The 22,951-nt window shown below is 36.5% G+C and overlaps 1 protein-coding gene across 1 annotated transcript in view; it reads right to left on the bottom strand.

Moving 5' to 3' along the window:
* The window catches only part of DOCK11 (dedicator of cytokinesis 11), a 1,858,863-nt gene that overhangs the window by 716,278 nt on the left and 1,119,634 nt on the right, over positions 1-22,951 (bottom strand). Inside the window, exon 39 of the mRNA XM_044057487.1 lies at positions 12,392-12,507. Coding sequence (XP_043913422.1) covers positions 12,392-12,507 — 116 coding nt within the window. The remainder of the gene's footprint in view (positions 1-12,391; positions 12,508-22,951) is intronic.

The following is a 22,951-nucleotide window of genomic DNA, read 5'->3' as shown; positions in this document are numbered from 1 at the left end:
TTGTAAGTGACTATAAACTCTGTCAACATAAATTTCAGTGTATAGTTTATACATCATTGGAAGGCAAGTTATTAATCTATAGTTTTTAGAATAGCTTGCAGGTTCACTCTTTAAGTAGGAGTATTATTTTTCCTGATATTAACCAGGTTGGTGATTGTTCGGAGATCACAAATAAATAGTTCTTACTCATAGCGAACTCTTCATTGGAAGATGTTAATACATTTAGCCAGAAGTTAGGTATTGCATCGGGGCCTGAGGTTTTACAATTAGGAGCATTTCTTAACCTTGCTTCATTCTCTCTGGCTGTTACTTCATCCCATTTCATATCCTGTACATTTGAACTTCTTATTCTTTCTTTTATTTCTTCCATGAGTTCAGCATCTTTCTTATGTTCCACAGGATCTTCATAGATATTTCTTCAAAATGTATTTATTTCTTCTTTTTTGTGTATATTTTTCAGTTCCTTTTGCCTTGTCCCAATTCTCTATAAAACTTTTTTTGGTTTTCAATAAATTGCTTATTTTGTACTCTTCCTTTATATTTATCCACATATCATCTATGTTTTATGCCTGTGCTGATACTTTTAGTTTATTTGCAATAGTACACAATGGATCCTGATCTGCTTTGATACTGTGCATTGCTTTTATCACTTCTGTCTGAGCATTTTTGTTGATCTGTTCCCTCTTCTATACTCTTAAACACCATCATACTAGGTGACTTCAATTACCCTAATATAGACTGGGAACACTACTCAAGCCCAAACACCCTAGCCCAAAAGTTCCTGGAATTCATAAACTCAAATGCCATGGAACAACTAGTCACCATCCCCACAAGAGGAGATAACATACTTGATCTCATCATCACGAACATGGGAGCACAATGTTCAACACCGGAAGTATACCCCTCACTGGTGAGATCAGATCACAAACTAATCTCGCTGGAGGTCCTCATTCCACCCCACCTGAAATAAAAAGACCACAGTAAAGAACTTCAAAGCCGACTTCACACTTCTAAAGACTAGTGTGGTCTCCTTTAAGGCCCCGAGCGGGAAAACAGTACTCAAGCCGCTGAATCACTTACAAATGCCTTCTACCAGCACCTGCAGGACTGCATGGATAAGGCAATCCCAAGCAAAACAAAGACTCTCTGTACCAAAGGTAAGCGTCCAGTCTGGTGGACCCCAGCCATAAACAAACTCTACAACAAAAGGAGGAAGCTACTACAAGATAGAGCAAAATCCTTAAAAGGTAAGACACCCTTGATCACTATAAGTAAAAAACTAAGAGCTCTCATAAAATCATCCAAAGCAAATTGAGAGAAAAATAGCTAAAGACTCAAAGGACAATCATAAGGCCTTCTTTAGCTATGTTAGAAACCTGGGAGGAAACTCCCAGATATGCTCAGAACTAGTTCAAAATGATGTGAAGATTACTGATCCTACAGACATTGCCAACATACTGGCTGACAGGTTCAGTGCAAACTTCTCCCCTCCCCCACAAGGAGAGATATCTATACCAAACGATTGCAGCCCCCCAAACATCTCCAATGCCCAAGTGAGAACTGCTCTCTCCAAAGCAAAAAACACAGCATCCATGGGACCTGATGGTGTCCCCGGCTGTGTGCTCCACAAACTCAATGAGGAATTAAACCCACAGCTAGGACAGCTGTTTAATCAAAGTCTTACCTCTGGATACGTACCCAGGGAGTGGCGCACTGCAACTGTGGTCCCACTTCACAAAGGCGGTGCCTCCACCGACCCTGGAAATTACTGCCCCATTAGCTTGTCAAGCCTTATCTGCAAAGCCATGGAGAGGATCATAATGGACCTCATAAATAAAGACATAGGGAATTTGCAGACTTTGGATCCAACCCAGTTTGGCTTTGTCAAAGGCAGATCATGCCTTTTAAACTTGGTTGACTTTCGAAACAGTCACCAAAGCCATTGATGAGGGAAAGGCAGTCCATACAGCCTACCTCGATCTGGCTAAGGCCTTTGATACAATACCCCACTCGGGTATCATTGAAAAACTCATCAGCTTAAATGTTAACCCATACATTACAAGATGGGTTGCAAACTGGCTGAGTGACAGAACCCACAGGGTCAGAGTTGCTGGCGCCATGTCAGACTCAAAGCCTGTCACAAGTGGTGTCCCACAGGGCTCAGTCCTGGGCCCACTCTTGTTTGGCATCTACTTTTCTGAAGTACAAGCAAACACAGGAGGGTTATGGCTGACAAAGTTTGCAGATGACTGCAAACTGGGCCATAGTAGAAAATACATCTGACACAGATATCCTTCAGAAGGGTCTCACAGAAAGCGGATAACTGGTGCCAGAGCCACGGCCTAAAGTTGAATGCCAAAAATGCATAGTCATACCCTTCGGGAAAAACAAGGTTACCCTAGCTACCAAATAGGTGGCAATCCACTGAGCACAGAAGAAGTTATCAGGGACCTGGGGACCCAGGTTGATAGTAGTCTGTCATTCGACACCCATGTAGCTAAAGTAGTTAGGAAGACCTTCTACATTGCCCACCTTATCATGAAGGGATTCTCATCTAGATCAAGGGAGGTCATAGTCTCCCTTTACTCATCACTCATCAGGCCAATGATTGAGTACAATGCCCCATTAGGAATGTATCTGACCCGACACTTGCAGCAGCTGGAGAGGCCACAAAGTTCCTCACCAAAAGGATAAAGGGTCTCAAAATCTGTCCTATGCTGCCCGACTGAAAGAACTCCAGCTCTATTCAGTAACACGCTTGCTCAGAGGTGACCTTTGCCTAACATACAAGGCCATGTCAAACCCAGATTTGATGACTATGCTTCACCTCAAAAATCTAGATCCATCAGAGCCACAAGGGCGGAGACTTAAACCTCGACACGGCTATTAATAGGGCGTGCTGGAGGGATAGATTCATCACCCAAAGACTCCCTATGCTGTGGAACAAAATCCCGGTATATGTGAGGCAGAGCACCTCGCTGGCCTTGTTCAAGAGAAATCTTGACCAATGGATGGGAGATCGCAGATATACCCCAGGGATTACCTCAGTGTCACTGCTCGACAGAGGCACAGCAAAATAATGGGTATAGTTCCCCATACTAAAGGGGTGGCGTAAGCCACAAAACGATGGGCTAGGCTTGTAAATGCCCTCGGGCAGATAGCCTAGTATGAACCTATGAACCTATGAACCTAAAAACACGGACTGAGCCGACAAACTGAATAAACTTGAAAACCAAAAACAGCGAATTGATGAAATAGCCACAATAAAGGCAATGATTATTTTTAGCGCTTTCTTCCACTTTATTAAACGTGAACTTCTTCAGAAAAAGACACGAGCCCCCTCTAACTCGTGTCTTTTATACAATGAATACAGGACATGATGTCATGATTAATCCAACTTCAATTGATTATCCAATTAATACAAAAAATTACTTTGAATGAAAACAATAATGATAATGATAATAATAATGATGGTGTGATATTAATAAATTGTCTTATAAATACCGTTAAAATACTATAACTTTCTTGACAAAAAGTTGGTATTTCACGTATAATACCATTATGGTAAAATTAACACAGAAATGAATGCATGGTGCCTGGGTGCAATCGAATTGTAACATCCCCCATCATGAGGACAAAAAACGAAAAACAAACGAAAAACAAACAACTCATACTCACTACCACAACCATTCCTAAATGTGCACACCCCCTGCCCATATATACTCTCATTCATGCACAAACACTGGCTCACACCGTGAAGGTGCATACACACGCAAAACACTCACACACTCGTCACTACAAAGTGTGGATCACGTATGTTGCCCATTCACTCACTCATCCAAATAACATCACGCACACACGCTTATATACACACACACATACACACACTTCCATCCATGATGCGTGAATACACTCTCAAAAACATACATCCCCACTGAACCTCAATCGACAACTTCCCAACCTCAAACCATCCTTGACTCCAAAGGAGTTGCACCCGAACAACTCCCAAAAGACCATGATACAACAACAACCCCACAGTGAGTGCTGCCAAAGTGAATGTGCATTCCCTCAAATTATATACACATATATGATGCAAACTGATGATGTGTATTAATGAATACACGCACCAATGCATATCCACTTCGTACCAGTGATGAAATGACATTGAATGTAAAAATATATATGTATAATAATAAATTTAAAAATACATTTAAAATTTAAAAACTATTTAATACCGTATCACTAGCTATACATTAAAAAACATTTCATGTTTATCACCTCATTCAAACCTGGTGGAGAGTCTGCTCCTAAAATTATTGCCATAGTGTTTCTTTATGCTCCAATCTATTGTTGAGGTCTCCCACAAAAATACCCTCAATCGACAACTTCCCAACCTCAAACCATCCTTGACTCCAAAGGAGTTGCACCCGAACAACTCCCAAAAGACCATGATACAACAACCCCCCCACAGTGAGTGCTGCCAAAGTATGCAACATACGTGATCCACACTTTGTAGTGACGAGTGTGTGAGTGTTTTGCGTGTGTATGCACCATCACGGTGTGAGCCAGTGTTTGTGCATGAGTGAGTGTATATATGGGCAGGGGGTGTGCACATTTAGGAATGGTTGTGGTAGTGAGTATGAATTGTTTGTTTTTCGTTTGTTTTTCGTTTTTTGTCCTCATGATGGGGGATGTTGCAATTCGATTGCACCCAAGCACCATGCATTCATTTCTGTTATAGTATTTTAACGGTATTTATAAGACAATTTATTAATATCACACCATCATTATTATTATCATTATCATTATTGTTTTCATTCAAAGTAATTTTTTGTATTAATTGGATAATCAATTGAAGTTGGATTAATCATGACATCATGTCCTGCATTCATTGTATAAAAGACACGAGTTAGAGGGGGCTCGTGTCTTTTTCTGAAGAAGTTCACGTTTAATAAAGTGGAAGAAAGCGCTAAAAATAATCATTGCCTTTATTGTGGCTATTTCATCAATTCGCTGTTTTTGGTTTTCAAGTCTCTTCTATACTCTTCTATCAGTGACACTTCATCTTAATTGTTTTATAGTTTTCTCTGTTTGATTCTGTTCTGTCTGGCAGGATCAATGGTCTCTTAGTTTAAAGAAACTGCATGACATTTAGTGATGGAGAAGAAACTAAACCATGCAGACGTAACAGGAAAGGTTCAAAAACATATTTATGATAAAAAAAAAGACAAAAAAGATGCACTGAGGATTTGCAGTGTGAAAATGAAAATGGAAGAATTACATGAAAACGTTGAAGGCCCCTTAATCGTTGAAGATATAAGCTAGAAGTCTTCGCCACCATCTAAATTTTGCAAATTGCAAAAGGGGATGGGTGTCAAAAAATTCAGAACCAAATATCCATCATACTGTACTTCCTCTAAGAAAAAAAAAACAGAAAAAGCAAAATAGTACAAAAAAATAAAAACAGAAGAGTCTAATTTGCCTGAGGAAGAATTAAAACAGAAAGAGTCTGAATCTAAAGGTGAGGCAGCATGTGATTATGTAAGAGGAAAAAAGTAACAAAGATACTCATCCTACCAAGCACACTTTTAATATATGCACATTTATTTATTTTATTTACTTGCTTATTTTGTTTGTTTTCCAGACTAGGACACTGATTCCAGGCACACCCCAAGGTGGACTGATCCAGGTTATTATGTTACATAAGAGCCATAAGATATATAGCATGCATATAACTAAACAAAATGACACATAAAAATAAGTAAATAAATAAAGAACTGGGTGAGAGCTGGTTTATGACAGCTTTATACAGGCAATGAAACCTGATGCCATAACGAATATCGTAAAAGTTTAAAACCTTTTTGAAATGGAAGTCAGCAAAGAAAAATGTTCAGCAATTAAAAATGTTACAAAGGCTCACAAAGACAGTACAGTCTGGGAGACAGGGAAGGCTGAAACATGATATCATAGCATAAAACAGGTGCTGCTAATGGTACTTACATTCGCCAAAAGAAAAGAAAGAAGGTAACTTCAAAAAATAACCAGGGCCTTTTATACATACAAGTAAGACGTTAGTATGGCATTGATATTTCTGATACATTTAAAAGAAATAATAAAGTGTACAATGAGAAAAGATAAATAACAATACATATGGGATAACGTGTTTAAGAGATAAAGATAAGACAAATGAAAAGACAGTATATGAGTATTGTTATTGGTTACAATTCAAGCAGAGAGGGATTAAAGAAATGAAAGTCTGAAAACAGATTACTGGTCGCTTAGACCACAGAAAAGAGGAATTAGATTAAATTTGAATGCACTAAGGTAATAATGGTGTTTGATGTAAAATGTTTGCAACTAAAACTATGTCACTATGGTTTGTTTTCATTTATATAAATGTATGATTGCCTATGTCAAACATGACAATTTAATGAAAACGTTTCTCATTAAAAAAAGATTATTTGGAAATGTAATACTAAGTTCCTTAAGGACTATAGTATTATGAAATCAGCTTGAAATTTTGCTGAAGAAAGGTTTAAAAATCTGAGAGCTGTATGCATCTAAATTAATATAGTCAACATGTTTTAAAATTAATTTATGGAGGCTTTTATGAACCCATGCAAGTAAATTCCAAGAAAATGCATGTTTGGTATTGTTTTGAAATGGTAGAATGGAACTTCACTCATGGGTAGGAAAATTAATTAGTTAATGACACAAAATAAAATGTGAGGTTTACACATAAAAGACATTTTAAGAAAGATACTACTTTTAAAATGCACATAGGTAGAAAAAAGAGAGGTATATTTAAAAGGAGAGGTATATTTTGATTATTGGCGTGAGGTAGATGGAAAAAGATACTCATGTACCCTTTTAAAGATAATATGCATATAAGAAATAGTAACTAGATGAGAAAGATAAAGAATGAAATATTGTTATAAACTTCAAACCAACAGTAGATATGGCATCCATATACCTAAAAAAGATATTTTTGCAGAAGAATGTTGGGAGAACAGAGATGAAATCATCAAGCACAGCTTACAGAGACAAGTGCAAAAATCACTGGGGGGAATTCATACAGTTTACCATGATTATGATGTTTGGTTAAGGAGGTATGTAAATGGAGGCTATTTTGAGTTAGAAGTAGATATTCATGATTAAGGAGGTAAGTAATATTTCAGCTGGGTTGAAAGAAGGGATGGGTAGGTTAAAGTTATGAAGACAGATTTAATTGGGATATGGAATTAAAGTTATGAAGACAGATTTAATTGGGATATGGAATTAAAGTTATGAAGACAGATTTAATTGGGATATGGAATTAAAGTTATGAAGACAGAGTTGATTGGGATATGGAATTAAAGTTATGAAGACAGAGTTGATTGGGATATGGAATTAAAGTTATGAAGTAGGAGTTGATTGGGATATGGAATACATATTCTCCTTTCATTCCCCATCCTAAAGCTTGTGACATTATTTTCACCATATACTCCTTTATCTTTTTCCTTGAAAATTAGATTACCCAAGCAAGACTTCTGAGATCAATTGCAAGTTAGCATTGGAAAACAATTTAAAATTTTAGAGATTATATTTAATGTGATTAAGTCAGAAAAAAATAACTGAAATAAAAGGAAAACCAAATTAATGAAAAATGTATAAAAACTTGAGGATTAAATGAGAGCTATCCTATTGGAAAAAAAGCTAAGCTCATTAGGATATCATTAAAGCCCACAGAACAGCATGCATACTGTACCTCCATCTTTAGAACTTTCAGCTAACAGTCTAATCTCATTAGGATATCACTAAAGCCCATTGACCAGCATACATATTGGACCCTTATCCTTAGAACTTTAGCTAACAGTCTAATCTCATTATCACTAAAGCCCCCTGAGCAGTGTACATTCTGCACCCCATCCTTACAGCTTTCAGCTAACAGTCTGGAGGATCAGATTAAATCCTTCTAGAAGTCAAGCAGTCTGTTTCCTGGTAGGTAAGAATTTGGTGGGTTATCATATCAAGTGCTCACAATGGCAAAACGACACATGCATCTTTCCTTCAGACATTGTACTGATTATGGTAGGGGCTTTCTCTAATCTCAGGAAATGTGCTTTATTACAAGATGTACCTGCATTTATGACTTCTATCACCCATCTTCCATGGTGATTCTTGATAAATAACTTGTCAACCTAACAGATCACTTAACATCCAAAAGAATTCACCATCTGATAGACAGCAACACGTTAATTAGAAAAGTCTTCTCCTGTCCTTCAGAAAACATACAGTAGAATGCAAAATTTCCTGAAAGATGGAGAAAGAAATACCAGAAACAAACAGTCCACAAGCTATCTTAAATAAGTACTATGAAAGTTTTGTTTCATTAAACTATATTAGTTTGAGCATTTGCCATCTCTCAGTATAGAATGATATTGGGTATATTTTTTTACCTTCCACTAGTAACCCTAGTGTTTTTCCACAGCCAAAGAAATCCTGCACTCTGACCCACCAGCTAATACATTGAAAGGAGGCGATATTTACACAAGTATTGACAAATGGCACCTCACTGTCATCAGGAAGAGTAGTACCTGGTCTCTATATAAGTATATTAATAACTTCAGCCCAAATGGCATCTCACTGTCATCAGGAAGAGTAGTACCTGGTCTCTATACAAGTATATTAATAACTTCGGCCCAAATGGCACCTCACTGTCATCAGGAAGAGTAGTACCTGGTATCTATACAAGTATATTAACTTCAGCAAGAGCAGGAAAAAAAATCACAAAAAGTGTCTGTGTGGGTACATGTATGTGTGTGTGTGTGTGTGTGTGTGTGTGTGTGTGTGTGTGTGTGTGTGGGAGGGGGGTTAATGTTGCAACTCCAGAAAAAACGGAATATTGCTTGTCAAAGATCTGAAAGATAAATAAAAAGATAATTCCAGGTACAAAGACAGTAATTTAATGTTTGGATAAAACATAAGTTAGTACACGGGCATAAGTCACAATCACATGAGTTGCTTCCTTCTAAGTCTGTGCATATACAGTAACTGTCACAGTACAAGTCATAATAAAAGTTGATTAAGTAGGGTCTTACCACCTCAAGCACTACCTAAAACATAAGGAATGACTAGTGAAGAACTGATTCATTAAGATCAGAAAAATCCACTCTGGAGCCGATATACTACAACCCAAAACAAAAATTTATTGATCATAAATCCATAAGGAAAAACAAAAACAAACAGTCAAGCACTTTCGTCAAATGACTTCTTCAGAACAAAACTTCATGGTTACATTTCCTTATATACCCTTAGGTAACTAATTCAATTAAACAGTAATTAATATTTAAAATGGCAATGTTTTAAAATGTGAATGAAAGGGAGAAGACATGGAAATACAGCAATTTAAAAACTGTACAAATATGCAAATAAAAGAACTTGATGCAAATGAAGAAGTATACATAAAGAAAAAATATAGATGAAAACAACATTTCATAATTTTGTAGCCCTGAACTTTAGTTCAGGTTTAACACTAATACATTCGTTAATACCAGGGATCACTGTGGCGTTAAGCTTAAATTGCCACCGGGTTTCTGGTCTTAATAATTTGTTAGTCCAATCACCCCCTCTGAAGTCCTTATTAACCACTTCTAAAATGCCAGATTTAAAGGAATGGGAAGGGTTAATACTAATATGTTTATATAGTGCATTTTTTTCGTCTTTTTTGTGATACTATAACAATGTTCATAAATCCTTCGATTTAACCTTCTTTCGGTTTTCCCTATATAAAATTGTCCACAATCCTTACATCTAGCCAAATAAACAACACCTGTTGTTGTACAAGAACCTGGGGAAAAGATCACTGCAATTTCATAAGGACCCAGTTTTACCTTAGGAACTTCAATAATATAACTACAATAGTCACAGGCCCCACATCTAGTTGTCCCTTTCTTTTTACCGTTCTTTACTGGGTGTCTATTTTCCAATATACATATCAAATTACTATTGACCCTATATATAAACAAGGGTTCAACACCAATAACTGACCATAGATCTTTGTAACCCTTAAACATAGCCCAGTTATTTTTAATAATGTTTTTAACACAACTTGAAGTGTCACCATGTGTTAATACCACAGCCTGTGAAAAATCCTTTCTTTCATCTTGATTTCTATTTGTTGTTTGTTCGGTTACCCCTAGTAGGGGTTTGTATCTAAGGTCCCATTCACTAATTACTTGGTCCCTTAGTTGGGTTAAAAAATCAAGTGGGTAACCCCTGACAAGGAACATGTCCAAAACCTGTTGTGTTTCGTCTTACACAAAACTAAATTTGGAGCACATTGTAACCACCCTGACCATTTGGCCCTTCACAATATTTCTTTTCATAAACAAGGGGTGGTTACTAGTAAATTCCAGGTAGTCGTTAGAAAAAGTGGGTTTCCTAAAAACCCAAGAATGGAACCTTTTAGAATAAGGGTCCTCGATTAACATCACATCTAAAAAATTAATCTGTTTATCATTACTGGTGCCAGTAAATTTAAAATATTCACAGGATCCGTTTAAATACTCAAGAAATTTAACATAGGACCCTTCATTCTTCCATAAAATAAATAAATCATCTAAAAATCTTAAATAAAGGCACCAGTCACCTTTGTAACTCGTGTTAAAAATATAATGATTTTCCCATTGGTACATAACAAGATTGGCGAAAATAGGGGCACAACTGTTACCCATTGCTACTCCTTTTGTTTGTCTGTAAAATTCCCCTCCAAAGCTAAAAAAAATATTTTTCAAAACAATCTCCATCAGTTCCAAAATGAAGTTAATCATGTTTCCACTTAGGTTGGTTTTAGCTACCAAGACTTCACGAAAAAATTCCAAGCCTATAGCATGTGGAATGGATGTAAAAAGATCAACAACATCCAACGTGGAAAAACAAACCTCATCACTAAAGAAATCATTTTTTACATTTCTTAAAAAATCCCAAGAATCAATTAAAATGTGATCTATGGGAGCCAATGCCTTCCTGACCATTCGGTCAATGAAAATACCAAGGGGGTATGTGATACTGTTGTGTCCAGAAATGATAAGTCTATATGAGGGATCAATTATACTTTTATGTGTTTTCAGAATACCAAAGGCTATAGGTATAGTGGGATGTTCAACATGGAGAAAGTTGTATATTTCTTCATTAATAACCCCTTGGTATAATGAATCCTCCAAAATAAATTGAACTTTCCGATATGAAAGCTGGATTTCATTCCTGGACACATGTTCATATTTAGTAGCATCATTTAGCATACAAGTAATTTTGTTGTTGCAATCTTCAGAGTTTACAATAACCATGCCCCCACCCTTGTCTGGTTTCATAAACCTTGTGTTGTTTTCACTTCTTAACTCATCCAACAAACTTTTTTCTGCCTTAGAAAGGTTGTGAATCCTATTCTTATGAGTTTGCAAAGACTGATATATTTCCTGGGAACACACATTCTCAAAGGAGCTTAAAATAGGGACTAGTGGGGGGTTGTAACAACTTCTCTTTCTGATTTCCAGGTTCCTTTCTCCCACCTCAACTTTCTTATCTTTGTTTAAAAATTTCAAATTTAGTTTCCTTACAAAAATCTTTAATTCTGTTAATGTTTTACTTACATCTTCCTTGGTTGAGGGGACAAATTTCATCCCTTTCATTAATAAATGAAACAAATCTTTACACACATGTAAACCTGTATAGTTACAAATTTTAAAACCCTTATGTAAGTGAACAATACCATTGTTACATGTAATAATTTCTCGGTTGGTTAGAAGTGGTTAATAAGGACTTCAGAGGGGGCGATTGGACTAACCAATTATTAAGAGCAGAAACCCAGTGGCAATTTAAGCTTAACACCACAGTGATCTCTGGTATAACGAATGTATTAGTATTAAACCTGAACTAAAGTTCAGGGCTACAAAATTATGAAATGTTGTTTTCATCTATATTTTTTCTTTATGTATACTTCTTCATTTGCATCAAGTTCTTTTATTTGCGTATTTGTACAGTTTTTAAATTGCTGTATTTCCATGTCTTCTCCCTTTTATTCACATTTTAAAACATTGCCATTTTAAATATTGATTACTGTTTAATTGAATTAGTTACCTAAGGGTATATAAGGAAATGTAACCATGAAGTTTTGGTCTGAAGAAGTCATTTGACGAAAGCGCTTGACTGTTTGTTTTTCCTTATGGATTTATGATCAATACATTTTTGTTTTGGGTTGTAGTATATCGGCTGCAGAGTGGATTTTTCTGATTTTACTTGTGGCGTTTTATCCACTTCTGCACCCTGTTGTGGTTACTGATTCATTAAGACTTATTACTTCAAAAATTCATATGGTTTGGTGTATAACATTACACTGTGTTGGAAGCAGTACCTTGAAACTCTGACAAAAGATTGAAATAATATCAAGCACAGTAAGGCAGACTTCAGTAACAGCGTTACTTTCCAATAATGACTGGTGTACAATATCTGCTTCTGATGTTCCTGAGCCTAAAAAGAAAAAAAAACAAAAACATACAAAAAAACAATGATTGCAAAGTAACATTGATCCATCACCATAATACATACTACAAATATATTTCATTTTATTGTCAAAAAAATACAGTGGAACAGAAGCAGGCAGTTGTACTAGAACATTTAAATACATTACAATGCAGTGTTTGTAAATTAGAGTATTTTGATGTTACGATGCTGCAGTAGTAAAACATAGCTCACATAGCAGCTGATGTACATAAAATTATGAACTCATAAACTAAACTTATGGACAGTTAATAAATTGTTCAGAAACCATTTTGAGCTTTACTGCTGATACACCACTATCTGTACCCTCCACAGATGTACTACTATGCATAGTTTATTATGGCTAACAAGAAAGTATTAACATACAGAGTTTTATCATGTAGGTCTGCAACTGCCATGTAGAGCTCTGAAAATCCTCTTAACTTACACATACATGGATGTGTGTGTGCACTGAAACCGAAAGAGTACAATGATCACAGTGCTTGAACTCCTAAAAGGGAAAAGGCTGGGGACCAGTTTCACTGTATAACCATTTACAAGATAACCATGCTTGGAACAGCCTCTCCATCTACATAAAACAACACTCATCCTTGTTCATATTCAAGTGCAATCTAGCTCTATGAATGGGCAGTAGAAAATTTATATGAGGGCTGCCCGCTGTACTACTAATGGACAGAGGCAGCTCCTAAATACTTTATCCCATGCATGAGTATCCTCAAATTATCTGTGGTATACCCCACTTATTCTCACTAGGGGGTGATATATAATTATCGACCACGGGATGGGTAAGGCCAATTTAATATTAAATGGGATAGGTTAATTCAAGCACCACAGGGAAATTGTTCAGGCTTAAAATGGCCTGCAAGGGCAGCTAGCTAGTTCTTATCTATGAAACTATACGTAACATTCACAGGTTAGCACCACTATGTGTAACCGTTCACAAGATAATCTCGCTATATGTAAGCATACACAGGATAACCCCTCTATGTGCAAATATTCACAGGATAACACCAGCTGCTTCAAATACAGAGGGGTCTACTTCAGTCTATTGAAAGTTCACATAAACAAAACTAAAACGATGAAGAAAAGAAGTCTGAAATTACACAAGAAGGAACCTTTACAGTGACAAAATCCAGAACAATGAAACACCACTCGGAACTTCTGAACGCAGATTGCGCTACAGTAAGGATTGGGAAATTTTCCCTTTTACCCACTGTAGTGCGATCTCGGAGTTGGTATATACAATTTGCAGGGTGTGTGGAGGGGGTGCATTGGGGCTTGCCCCCCCCATCCCCTGCAAAAACGTAAAACAAGTTAGATTTTTTTGTGTTGAAATGCAGCAGGTGGTGTTCTGTTGTTTTAAATTTCAGAATTGTGAAGGTTTGGTCTTGTGGGATTTTTGTCTTCTCGTCTCGATCATTTAAAGTTTTGGTTATGTGAACTTTCGATAGACTAAAGTAGTCCCATACAGAGAGAGAGGCTAATGAATTTATATTGCCTTCATAAACAGCAGGCCATACTCCGAATATCAGAAGAGAGGATGTCTGTTAACCATCTTAATCTGTACAATAACTCCATAATTAGAGCATGCGCTGCAGTTTTACTTTCAGCTAAAAGTACGTGAGCAATATCAGCATAAGATTTTAACTTACCCATTCCTTTTAACATGTGTCATCATGGGATTTATTTTGCACTATTGGTGTAAAATGGGCAAATAACTAGATGAATTTTATTTAAATTTTTCTTATAAAATACACAAGCAGGTAGAAACATAAATGTTCGGCTCATCTCCGAGTTAATACTTCATGAGAATGTAAGGCTAGGCTTCTAAAGATCTTTATGGACCAATAGCCTCATAAGTACCTATGAACCTATAAAAGAACACGTTATTTTGAGCTGGATAGCAACAGTATTCTGCAATGCAAATGACCCAGAGGGAAATGCAGAGTACAAAACAGTACTAGTAAGGGACCTAAAAATGGGTTTTACTATACAAACCTTACTTTTTATTTTTAATTTTAATTTTTAATTTTAATTGGAATTTACATCAACCATTGGATTCTTATTAGTCTTTCCACAAGTATCAATCATCCCAAAATGAAAGAAGAAAGCCTTACATATTTATACACACATACAATAAATACTGGCCTTAGCAATTGTTGTGCCCAACTTGATGAGGTCCCCAAGCTGACACCCCACCTACCACTCCAATCCCTTTCTACCCATTGTCCTTCTGGACTTAAGACCTTTTCAAATCGGATATCAGGAATATTTGGTATTACTGCATATTAAACAAAACAAAATCTTATATTGCCTTATATTTTGTCAAAAACATGTTAAAATAGACCTAAACTCTCAACCTGCCTTGGTAAGTTAAGTATTCTATGCACAGCAGTACCTTTGGGAGGTGCTGAAGACAACAATAAGCTGGCCATGCTAATCTGCAGCAGGATCATCAGAAAAACTAAACATAGTAACATCTTGTGATTCATCACAATCCCCAGCTCTTGTGACCAAGGCAAAATGTCTTAGGTTGCCAGAATGTGCAGGCCAAATGAGTCAGCTGGAATGGATTTCACAGCTGTGGGGAGACTGGGGGTTCAAAAAGGGCATGAATATTTTATAAACACCATTAAAAATTTTCATTTGATATTACCCGTTTGTATCTTCACACACCTCCACTTGCCACCTGCGCTTGGTCTGAATTGTTAGAATCCCTTGCCAACTTATTTTTCATACCTTGTACAGTGTGTTTCCAAAAACCATATAAAACTGTTAAACTACCTCAAAATGGCTGACAGTAACAATCATGATAATAATAACAATAATGATGGTGATAACAATGACGATAACTGCAGGCTTCTCCTTAGATATAGCGCTGTTCACACAATTCCCCACTTACAACTGTTTTGAAAGTTTTTTTTTTTTTATTTGATAAACTGGGTAATTGGACTAATGTTTATAGATCATTTCCAGCCAATGCCACAAGGACAAGGGTATATATTATATAATTTAGAGTAGCCACTGAGTAAAATGTTTTTTGCAGGAGAGAAAATATCAAAATGTTTTAAGGAAAATATGGATGTAGGGAGAGCATGCAAACCCCCCAGAACATATTCATTTTGTACAGTTCACTTCCTCCCAAAACTCCAGTCCAACCATTTTCTACCTTAAGTTTCCTCCTCTCCTTCTCTCCATTTTATATGTGACATTGAACAGTGATATCCTTGCAGCACCTTAATGAGTCAATTGATTTTTTGGCACCCAACAGCATCTTGATGCTTTAGATAATAGCTTTCTATTCCTTCTTTAGGCACTCAGTTATAATCTAGTACCCTCTTCAAAATCTGAAACAAAAGAGTTGGACTTTCATTTCTTTAAGTCTTACACAACTATAGTCGATTAAACTCCTCTCCTAGATTTCATCACCTTAACTATTTTTTCTGAGCATCTTCTGACTCTCAGAACTGTATTTCATAAAAAAGGCAGTTTTAAGACAAAATGCAGATGTACAGCTCTATCCATGGTAAGGATCAGGCCTTAATCTACTGCAACCTTAATAAAGTAATTTAATAATTTTTTGGTTGACAATTTCTGAAGGAAAATAACAAGTGGTTACTGAGTATGAGGGATTGTACCATCAAAATTATTTCACATGCAAAGCGGTATATGAACCACATGAGGCAGCAAGGATTACTGAAGAAAGCACCTAGCAATGCTGACTTTATGCGTGAGGTACATACACCAACAAACATCTGAAGAATGCAAGGGCAAATCTAGCTTTGATCTCCACGGGGACTAAGGTATGGCTACTGATATTTGAGTACAAGAATGAAGACAGATGACATAAATATAATCCAAATGTTATTATCTATTGCTACCATAACCTTCACTAAATAATTTTGTAGGTAACATTTGCAGCAGGAGTCAAAAAAGCCATGTTCTCCCATATTACAATAAAGAAAGCAAAAGATACCAGGAAAAAATACAATACCCACATAAAGCACCCATGAAAGACAACTTCCAACAGAATCAGCATCATAAAATTGCATGCTGTCAAAGTAACCAACTGCTAGGTCCACGGCTGACATTTCAGGCTGTGGTTTATCAGCCGAAATGTGCTTAATATCATCCTTCAGATGTTCTTCACGAGGACATGCTGGATTATGAGGAGCAGATCTAGATCTTTTCTCTGCTGTTAGTCTTTTTGATGTGGTATGAAGAAGCTTGAGCAAAACACCTTCATGCTGAAGACACTGACATTTTTATTTTATTTTGCTAGCAAGTCTAAAACTAAATATGAAGCTGTCTTTGACTGTTGCGGAGACATCTCCATCCATCCATCCATCCACAACTCCTTTTTCCCATTTTTACACATGGGGTTGGGGTGTCACTTCAAGAGTGGCAATCATCTAGAGCCAATGTTTACACTGCCAGGTGGCTAGCCCTGCCACAGTTCTGCCACATCATACACTTGCACGCACATTCACACCTATGGCCAATTTAGTTTGTCCAATTCACCTACTGCATGTCTTTGGAATATGGGACGAAACTGGAGCACCCAGAGAAAATACACATGAACAGAGGGCAGACGTGCAGACTCTGTACAGAAGCCACTCCAGCTGAGAATAAAACATTGAACCTCTTGCTGTGAGGTGACAACATTATCCGCTGTGCCATTGTGCCACCCATTGCAAAGGAATCTGAGGAAATGAAAATCTAATGAATTTAGCTTGGGAAAACCATCAATATAAAGAATTTGTTTGGTGCTCTTTGTTCTTCACTAGAATATACAGCAAATGATCTTCCCACAGAATGATCTGAGGATGAAATTTAAGGACCTATGAGCTTTACAAGACTGATATCCATTTTGAGAGGTTTCACATTGACAGTCCTTTTCCTTCATTGGTTGCTACAGAATCTGCATCTTTCTATAGAAAGTATTTTAATGGAAGGGAAGTTCCTAAAGTATTGAGATAGAGGCAAGGAAAATATTTCTGATTGCAGATTTTTTTTCCTCTTATACACTTGTTAACAGGTCTTTATAAGGCTAATCACTTGCGCTTCATTAATAAGAAGGGCACCCTAACACCTGCCTTCTAACCATTAGAGTAGCATCAGGTTTATAGCCAAGCATATCTTCTGATAATTAAAGCTATAGCTGCAGTCCATATTGCTGCATCCATTATATGAAAGTCATATGGATCTGTAAGCAGGCCAGCTTTGCATGCTGTAAAGACTGGCATTACAGAAAGTTCATTGTTATATCATTCCAGTGCTGTATAATGTTTGCCATCTCTTGCAATAAGTAGTTCTAGTAATGAATCAGATATATCAGTTCACAGTCAAAATAACTAGACTTGAGAGTATAAAGAATGCTTCCTACTGTTTTGTCAGTAAGTTACAATTACACCAGTGCTGTATGAGGTCTCAGGTTTTTAAATGATCAGGACTATTAGTGGCAGCTCCATTAATCTTATCTGCCTGCTGACCTTGTGACATGAAGAGTTAACGGGCATGTACTTTAGGAGAACATTGAAGAGTTTTGCTCAATTTCCCAACTGCCTCAGAGCATTGTCTGGTTAAGTGACCTGCTTAGAGTCACATAATAAGAAAATGGAGGCTGAGTGCGTCAAACCCTGGTTTATAGCTACCAGGATCTTCGGCACAAGCTTCCAGACACAGCAGCACTCATTAGCTAGCAGCAGATGGCTGCTGAAGTACTGAACTGTGGTACACCTTTGGTTTACTTTTTGAAATCTGCTGGGAAATGTTTTTACATCTGGCCATATATGTGCTCTTTTGTTTTACCTCTGGGATAACAAGAAGATGTGGTTGCTGCTTCAGTGGAGTCCTTAATATCAAAACAGTTGCTGACATTCTCCATGGGTTTGTGAACTTCCTGGCTTCCTCAATTTCACAATGGATGTTGGGTTAGATGTGAGGCAATTTTGTACAGATTATATATCTGCACATGCATTGTGAAAGGTTTAGTTATGCCAAAAATACATTAGTAATGTTACTGGACCTCAGGTTTGCTATTTTCCCTTACAAGTACTTTTCTGTTAACTGTATTATTTTGACTCATGACTATTATGCAACTTTGGTTTTCTGCAGAATCATCTCGGAGTTGTTTTTTTAATAAATATGAAATGACTAGGAGGATTAATTACTAATTAACATGAGTGATTAATCTAGTTTGATTTTAAACATGTAATTAAGGATTTATTTAAAAAGACAGCAAGACATTTTTTTTTTAATCTTCATGACAGGGTTCCTATGCCTACATTCCTACAGCAAGATTTACTCTTCCTTATTTGTCTGGAGAATTTTCTGGAAACAACATCAGCTCAAACTAAAATTTTTTTTCACTGTTGTTATATGAGACAACAACCTGTCAGTGCATTGGCACATATGCTTGTTAACATCATAAATCCTAGCTGCTGCAGTTAAAATTTAACAATCATGTTACTTTATTTGATCTTACAAATGAAATCAGAGTACAGTTATTTCTATCTATATGATCAATGCGTGTATTTAGTTGTTTATTTAACTTTTGTTGATCAGGTTAGTCCCATTAGGCTAGTAGCCTCTTTTCAGAAGAGAAACTAGGTGGAATTTATACTACTCACTGAAATTTTGCTAAGGGATCAGGGAACTTCCCCATCTCTTTTCTATTACATCCACATAAGCTATCACCATCTCAAGCAAATGGGGCCTCAGTTTAACATCTCATCTGAATGACAGCACACTCAGGAGGGCAGCACCCCCTTTATACTGCACTGCAGTGCCATTAATCAAACTACGTGGTGTAGAAATAGAACCCAGAGCCTACTACATCAAAGGCAGGTGTGCTACCTGTTGCGCCAGTGACAACTGACAGAAGCTTCAGATCACGCTTAAAATCAGATAGAAATGTCTGTAGTACGTTTTTCTAGAACATTTAGGCTTTTCACCTCAGCTGATAAGAATGGCACAAGCTCTGAAAATGAAACACGGTGCAATTCAGCACTTAAAACGGATTAACATAACACAAAGCTTAATCTTTGTGTTCCTTAGAAGAATGGAATGCAATACAACTTCCAAAAATTTACAAGTGATGTAAATCCATTCACTTTGAACCTTTTTAAAGGTTACAGATTTAGACATCAAGGCTGGGATTACATAAACATTAGCTATCTGATTAGGCCACACTGTTATCCAAAAACATGAAGTTAAATCTACTAAAGAAAAGTGAAAAATATTAATCTGCTCATGCAGATCTTATTCAAGCAGCATGACTGCTTCCTTATTTATTTATAATTGGGGCAACCGGTACATTTAATGACTGGCTGATTGATTTGATTTAGATTTTATTTACTGGGGAAGAGCACTGATCAAAAATGACCAATCAGGATGCATATTACAACAAGAATAAGAACAAGATATAGTAAACAATAGCATATACAGAAACAACAAAATTAAGAAAAACTTGTTGTATTAAAAGTTAATATACATCATTGAAAAAGAGATGGCATTACAGCAAATTAAATGAAGAGCAACATTGAATGAGAGTAAACAGGCTAAAGTGTGATGTGTTAAACTGGGATAGCAGTAACATACTTATTTACAGAAAAAAAAGTTATTCTATAATTTTTGGTCAAATCATTTGAGATTTATATACTTTAACTCCCATAAATGAATTCTAAAATAATAATGGAGACATTTTTTCCCTTTATGCTCTTTCTTCCCATGTTTCTATGGACCATTACATCATTTTTAAAACCACCTATTTGTTTTTCAGTGAGGTGAGACACACTAAAGCCTGCAAGAAAACAATGCCATCAGCAAGGCAGTATGAGGGGATTTTTGTTTAAAGTCCCTAACCCTACTCACATGACAGTGACCAAGGAACCATATCATCATGTGATTCACTGACTCTAGACAAAGAGGAGTGCACATGATCCAACATGCACCCTGTTACTAAGGTCCTAGCATGGGTAGCTATGTCCACATGCCTCCCATAACTGTGGCCTAGCTGTTGTGACTGGCCTCCATCTACTCCTGGGGTAGCTTAATCATCAGTTTTGGAGCAACCTCCACTGGGTGAGTGCACCAGCAGAAAATCTGTACTTTTCTTTCCCTCCCAATCTGGTTCTTCTAATATCCAAGCAGATGGCTGAACTGGTGTCATCTTGGTTGCAGTCAGGACTGTATCCCTCTGTGCCACAGCGCATTTAACAGTTACTCAAAATTTCCATTTTATAAAATAGACAGTACTTAGGCTTGATTATGAGTTGATGAACCTGAGACATACAGCGGCAATGTTTTCCCAAAGAAAGCCTTTTTAGTTTAATGTTAACTAAACTAGCAACACTATGGCTGATTTGACCAAGAAACAAAAAGAGAATAACTATAACCGATAGTGATAAATATGTAAATAGATAATGAATATGGTAACATAGATCAGCATGCTTAATCTGTATATGCAGATTAGCAACTTTATGTCAAGTTTTTCTACAATAATAATTAGTGTTGCAGTCAATGAGTTTAGGTTAAGTGGTTTATATTAGCGGTTAGCGTTGTTGCCTCATAGCAAGAGGTTCTCCCGTTTGATTCTTGGCTGGAGCACCTTCTGTGTGGAGTCTGCATGTCCTCCTCATGGTCGAGTGACGTTTAAAGACATGTAGGTAGGTGCGTGCATGAATGGGTGTGCCTTCTTTGAAGGCTGGTCATCAGGCTGGCAACTCTGCACTGTAAAAATCCACTGCCAATCATTAGCAGACAGGAGTTCCGCTGTGGCGACCCCTAACTGGGAAAAGTCGAAAGACTATAAATATAGGTTTATATTAATTTGTCAAATACTTTTGATATATTAGATGAAAAACTTTTGACAGAAAAAAATTAAAAAATTTAAATTATTGACATTTCTTGGTCATTAATTAATTAGATAAACAATTAGATATCAGCAAGATAGTTCTAAATTCAGTTTAAACAGCAAAGGGGGATGGAATACATTATGGCAAAGGGTGCCAAGGTGATTCATTTGGGACCTCAATTTACTCATTCTTTATGAGATTAAAACTAAGATCTGCTAAATATGTGTTTGTAACTGTTGTTAACAATATCAAGACAAGGAAAACAATTTATGGTATGGAAGACTGCCAGTGTTTACAGTCACTCCTGGATGACATCATTAACAGCCAGTATTTATAGGCACCCCTGGATGACATCATTAACTGGATAAAGTGCTGATCAACTGCATAAAAGCTAAAAGCTTGCTTTTGGATCAAGAAATATTGACAAAGCAAACAAAATACACAATTATAATACAGAGATTACAGCACTGAAAACTCTTGTGACTCTGGGAAAATACAATTTAAACTTTAGGGAACATAATAATAACATATACAGAGTTATTAAACTAAACGATGTAAATCAAAATTCATCAAATCCAAAATTGCTAGTGCATTGTTGACTCTGTATTGTAGTCTTGTCAGATTAAAACAGAATAAAGGTTTTTTATGGGCTCCAGTCACAAATGAATTTGGTATAAATTTTGAATAGGTTTAGAAATTGACTTTAATGAACGTAAAGACCTTATGGACCAAGACTAATTACACAGTTTGAGTTTAAATTCTTTGAATTATTGGTACCTGAAGGAAGATTTGATTAATGTACACAAAGCTAACAGACAAGACTTCCTGCTAAAGTGCGTGGAACTCAAAAAAGTGTTACATCAGACTAGATAAAATTTATTAGAACACTATGCAGAAAGAAGTATGCATGTGGAAGTTTGAGAGAATTGGAAAAAAACAAATGTGAGAACTATAATCTAACTCTGATGTGAGGTGACTAAAATCATTATAAGCACCTGACATTCACAGATGAATGACGATGATACACCATTAGAGTCAATTTCAAGAAAAAAAATATCCCTTCATTTCTTAAGGAGTTGAAATATTTTTGGAAGTTAATCATGTATGGTTACTCAAACTTCTGTATAAAATTCGGAGGAAAGCATCATGGTTATCAAAGTAATCTCCCCACGCATACCCAAGTATGAATTAGGTTTGATCGCTAAACAAGCTGTAATGGACAGACACGTACTAATGACGTGGATATGAATGCTACATATAGGTAATGGTGAGGAGACAGGGACAGTCTGAGAAGTCTTAATGAAAAAGGGGGCTAACAGAATTTGAGGTCTTAAGCATGTCAAACAGCTGACAGTGCAATCTCATTTAGGCTAGTTTGAAAACTGTTTGAGAAACAAGTCCACTTTAAGAAATACACACATTCCGTATTTAAGGAAATTGTTGGTGGGAAAGAGATGTGGAAGTTATTCCACGGTGCAGATTTTTAACTTTTTTGTTGATAAACTTTGCTATAATAATAACATGGACTGTTCACATCTTTAGAAAATACACTGTCA

This window comes from Protopterus annectens, chromosome 15.part0 (assembly GCF_019279795.1).
Source record: "Protopterus annectens isolate FY-2018-M chromosome 15.part0, PAN1.0, whole genome shotgun sequence".
Lineage (NCBI taxonomy): Eukaryota > Metazoa > Chordata > Ceratodontiformes > Protopteridae > Protopterus > Protopterus annectens.
The sequence above is the reverse complement of the archived record's forward strand: the minus strand, read 5'-3'. Positions and strand labels throughout refer to the sequence as shown.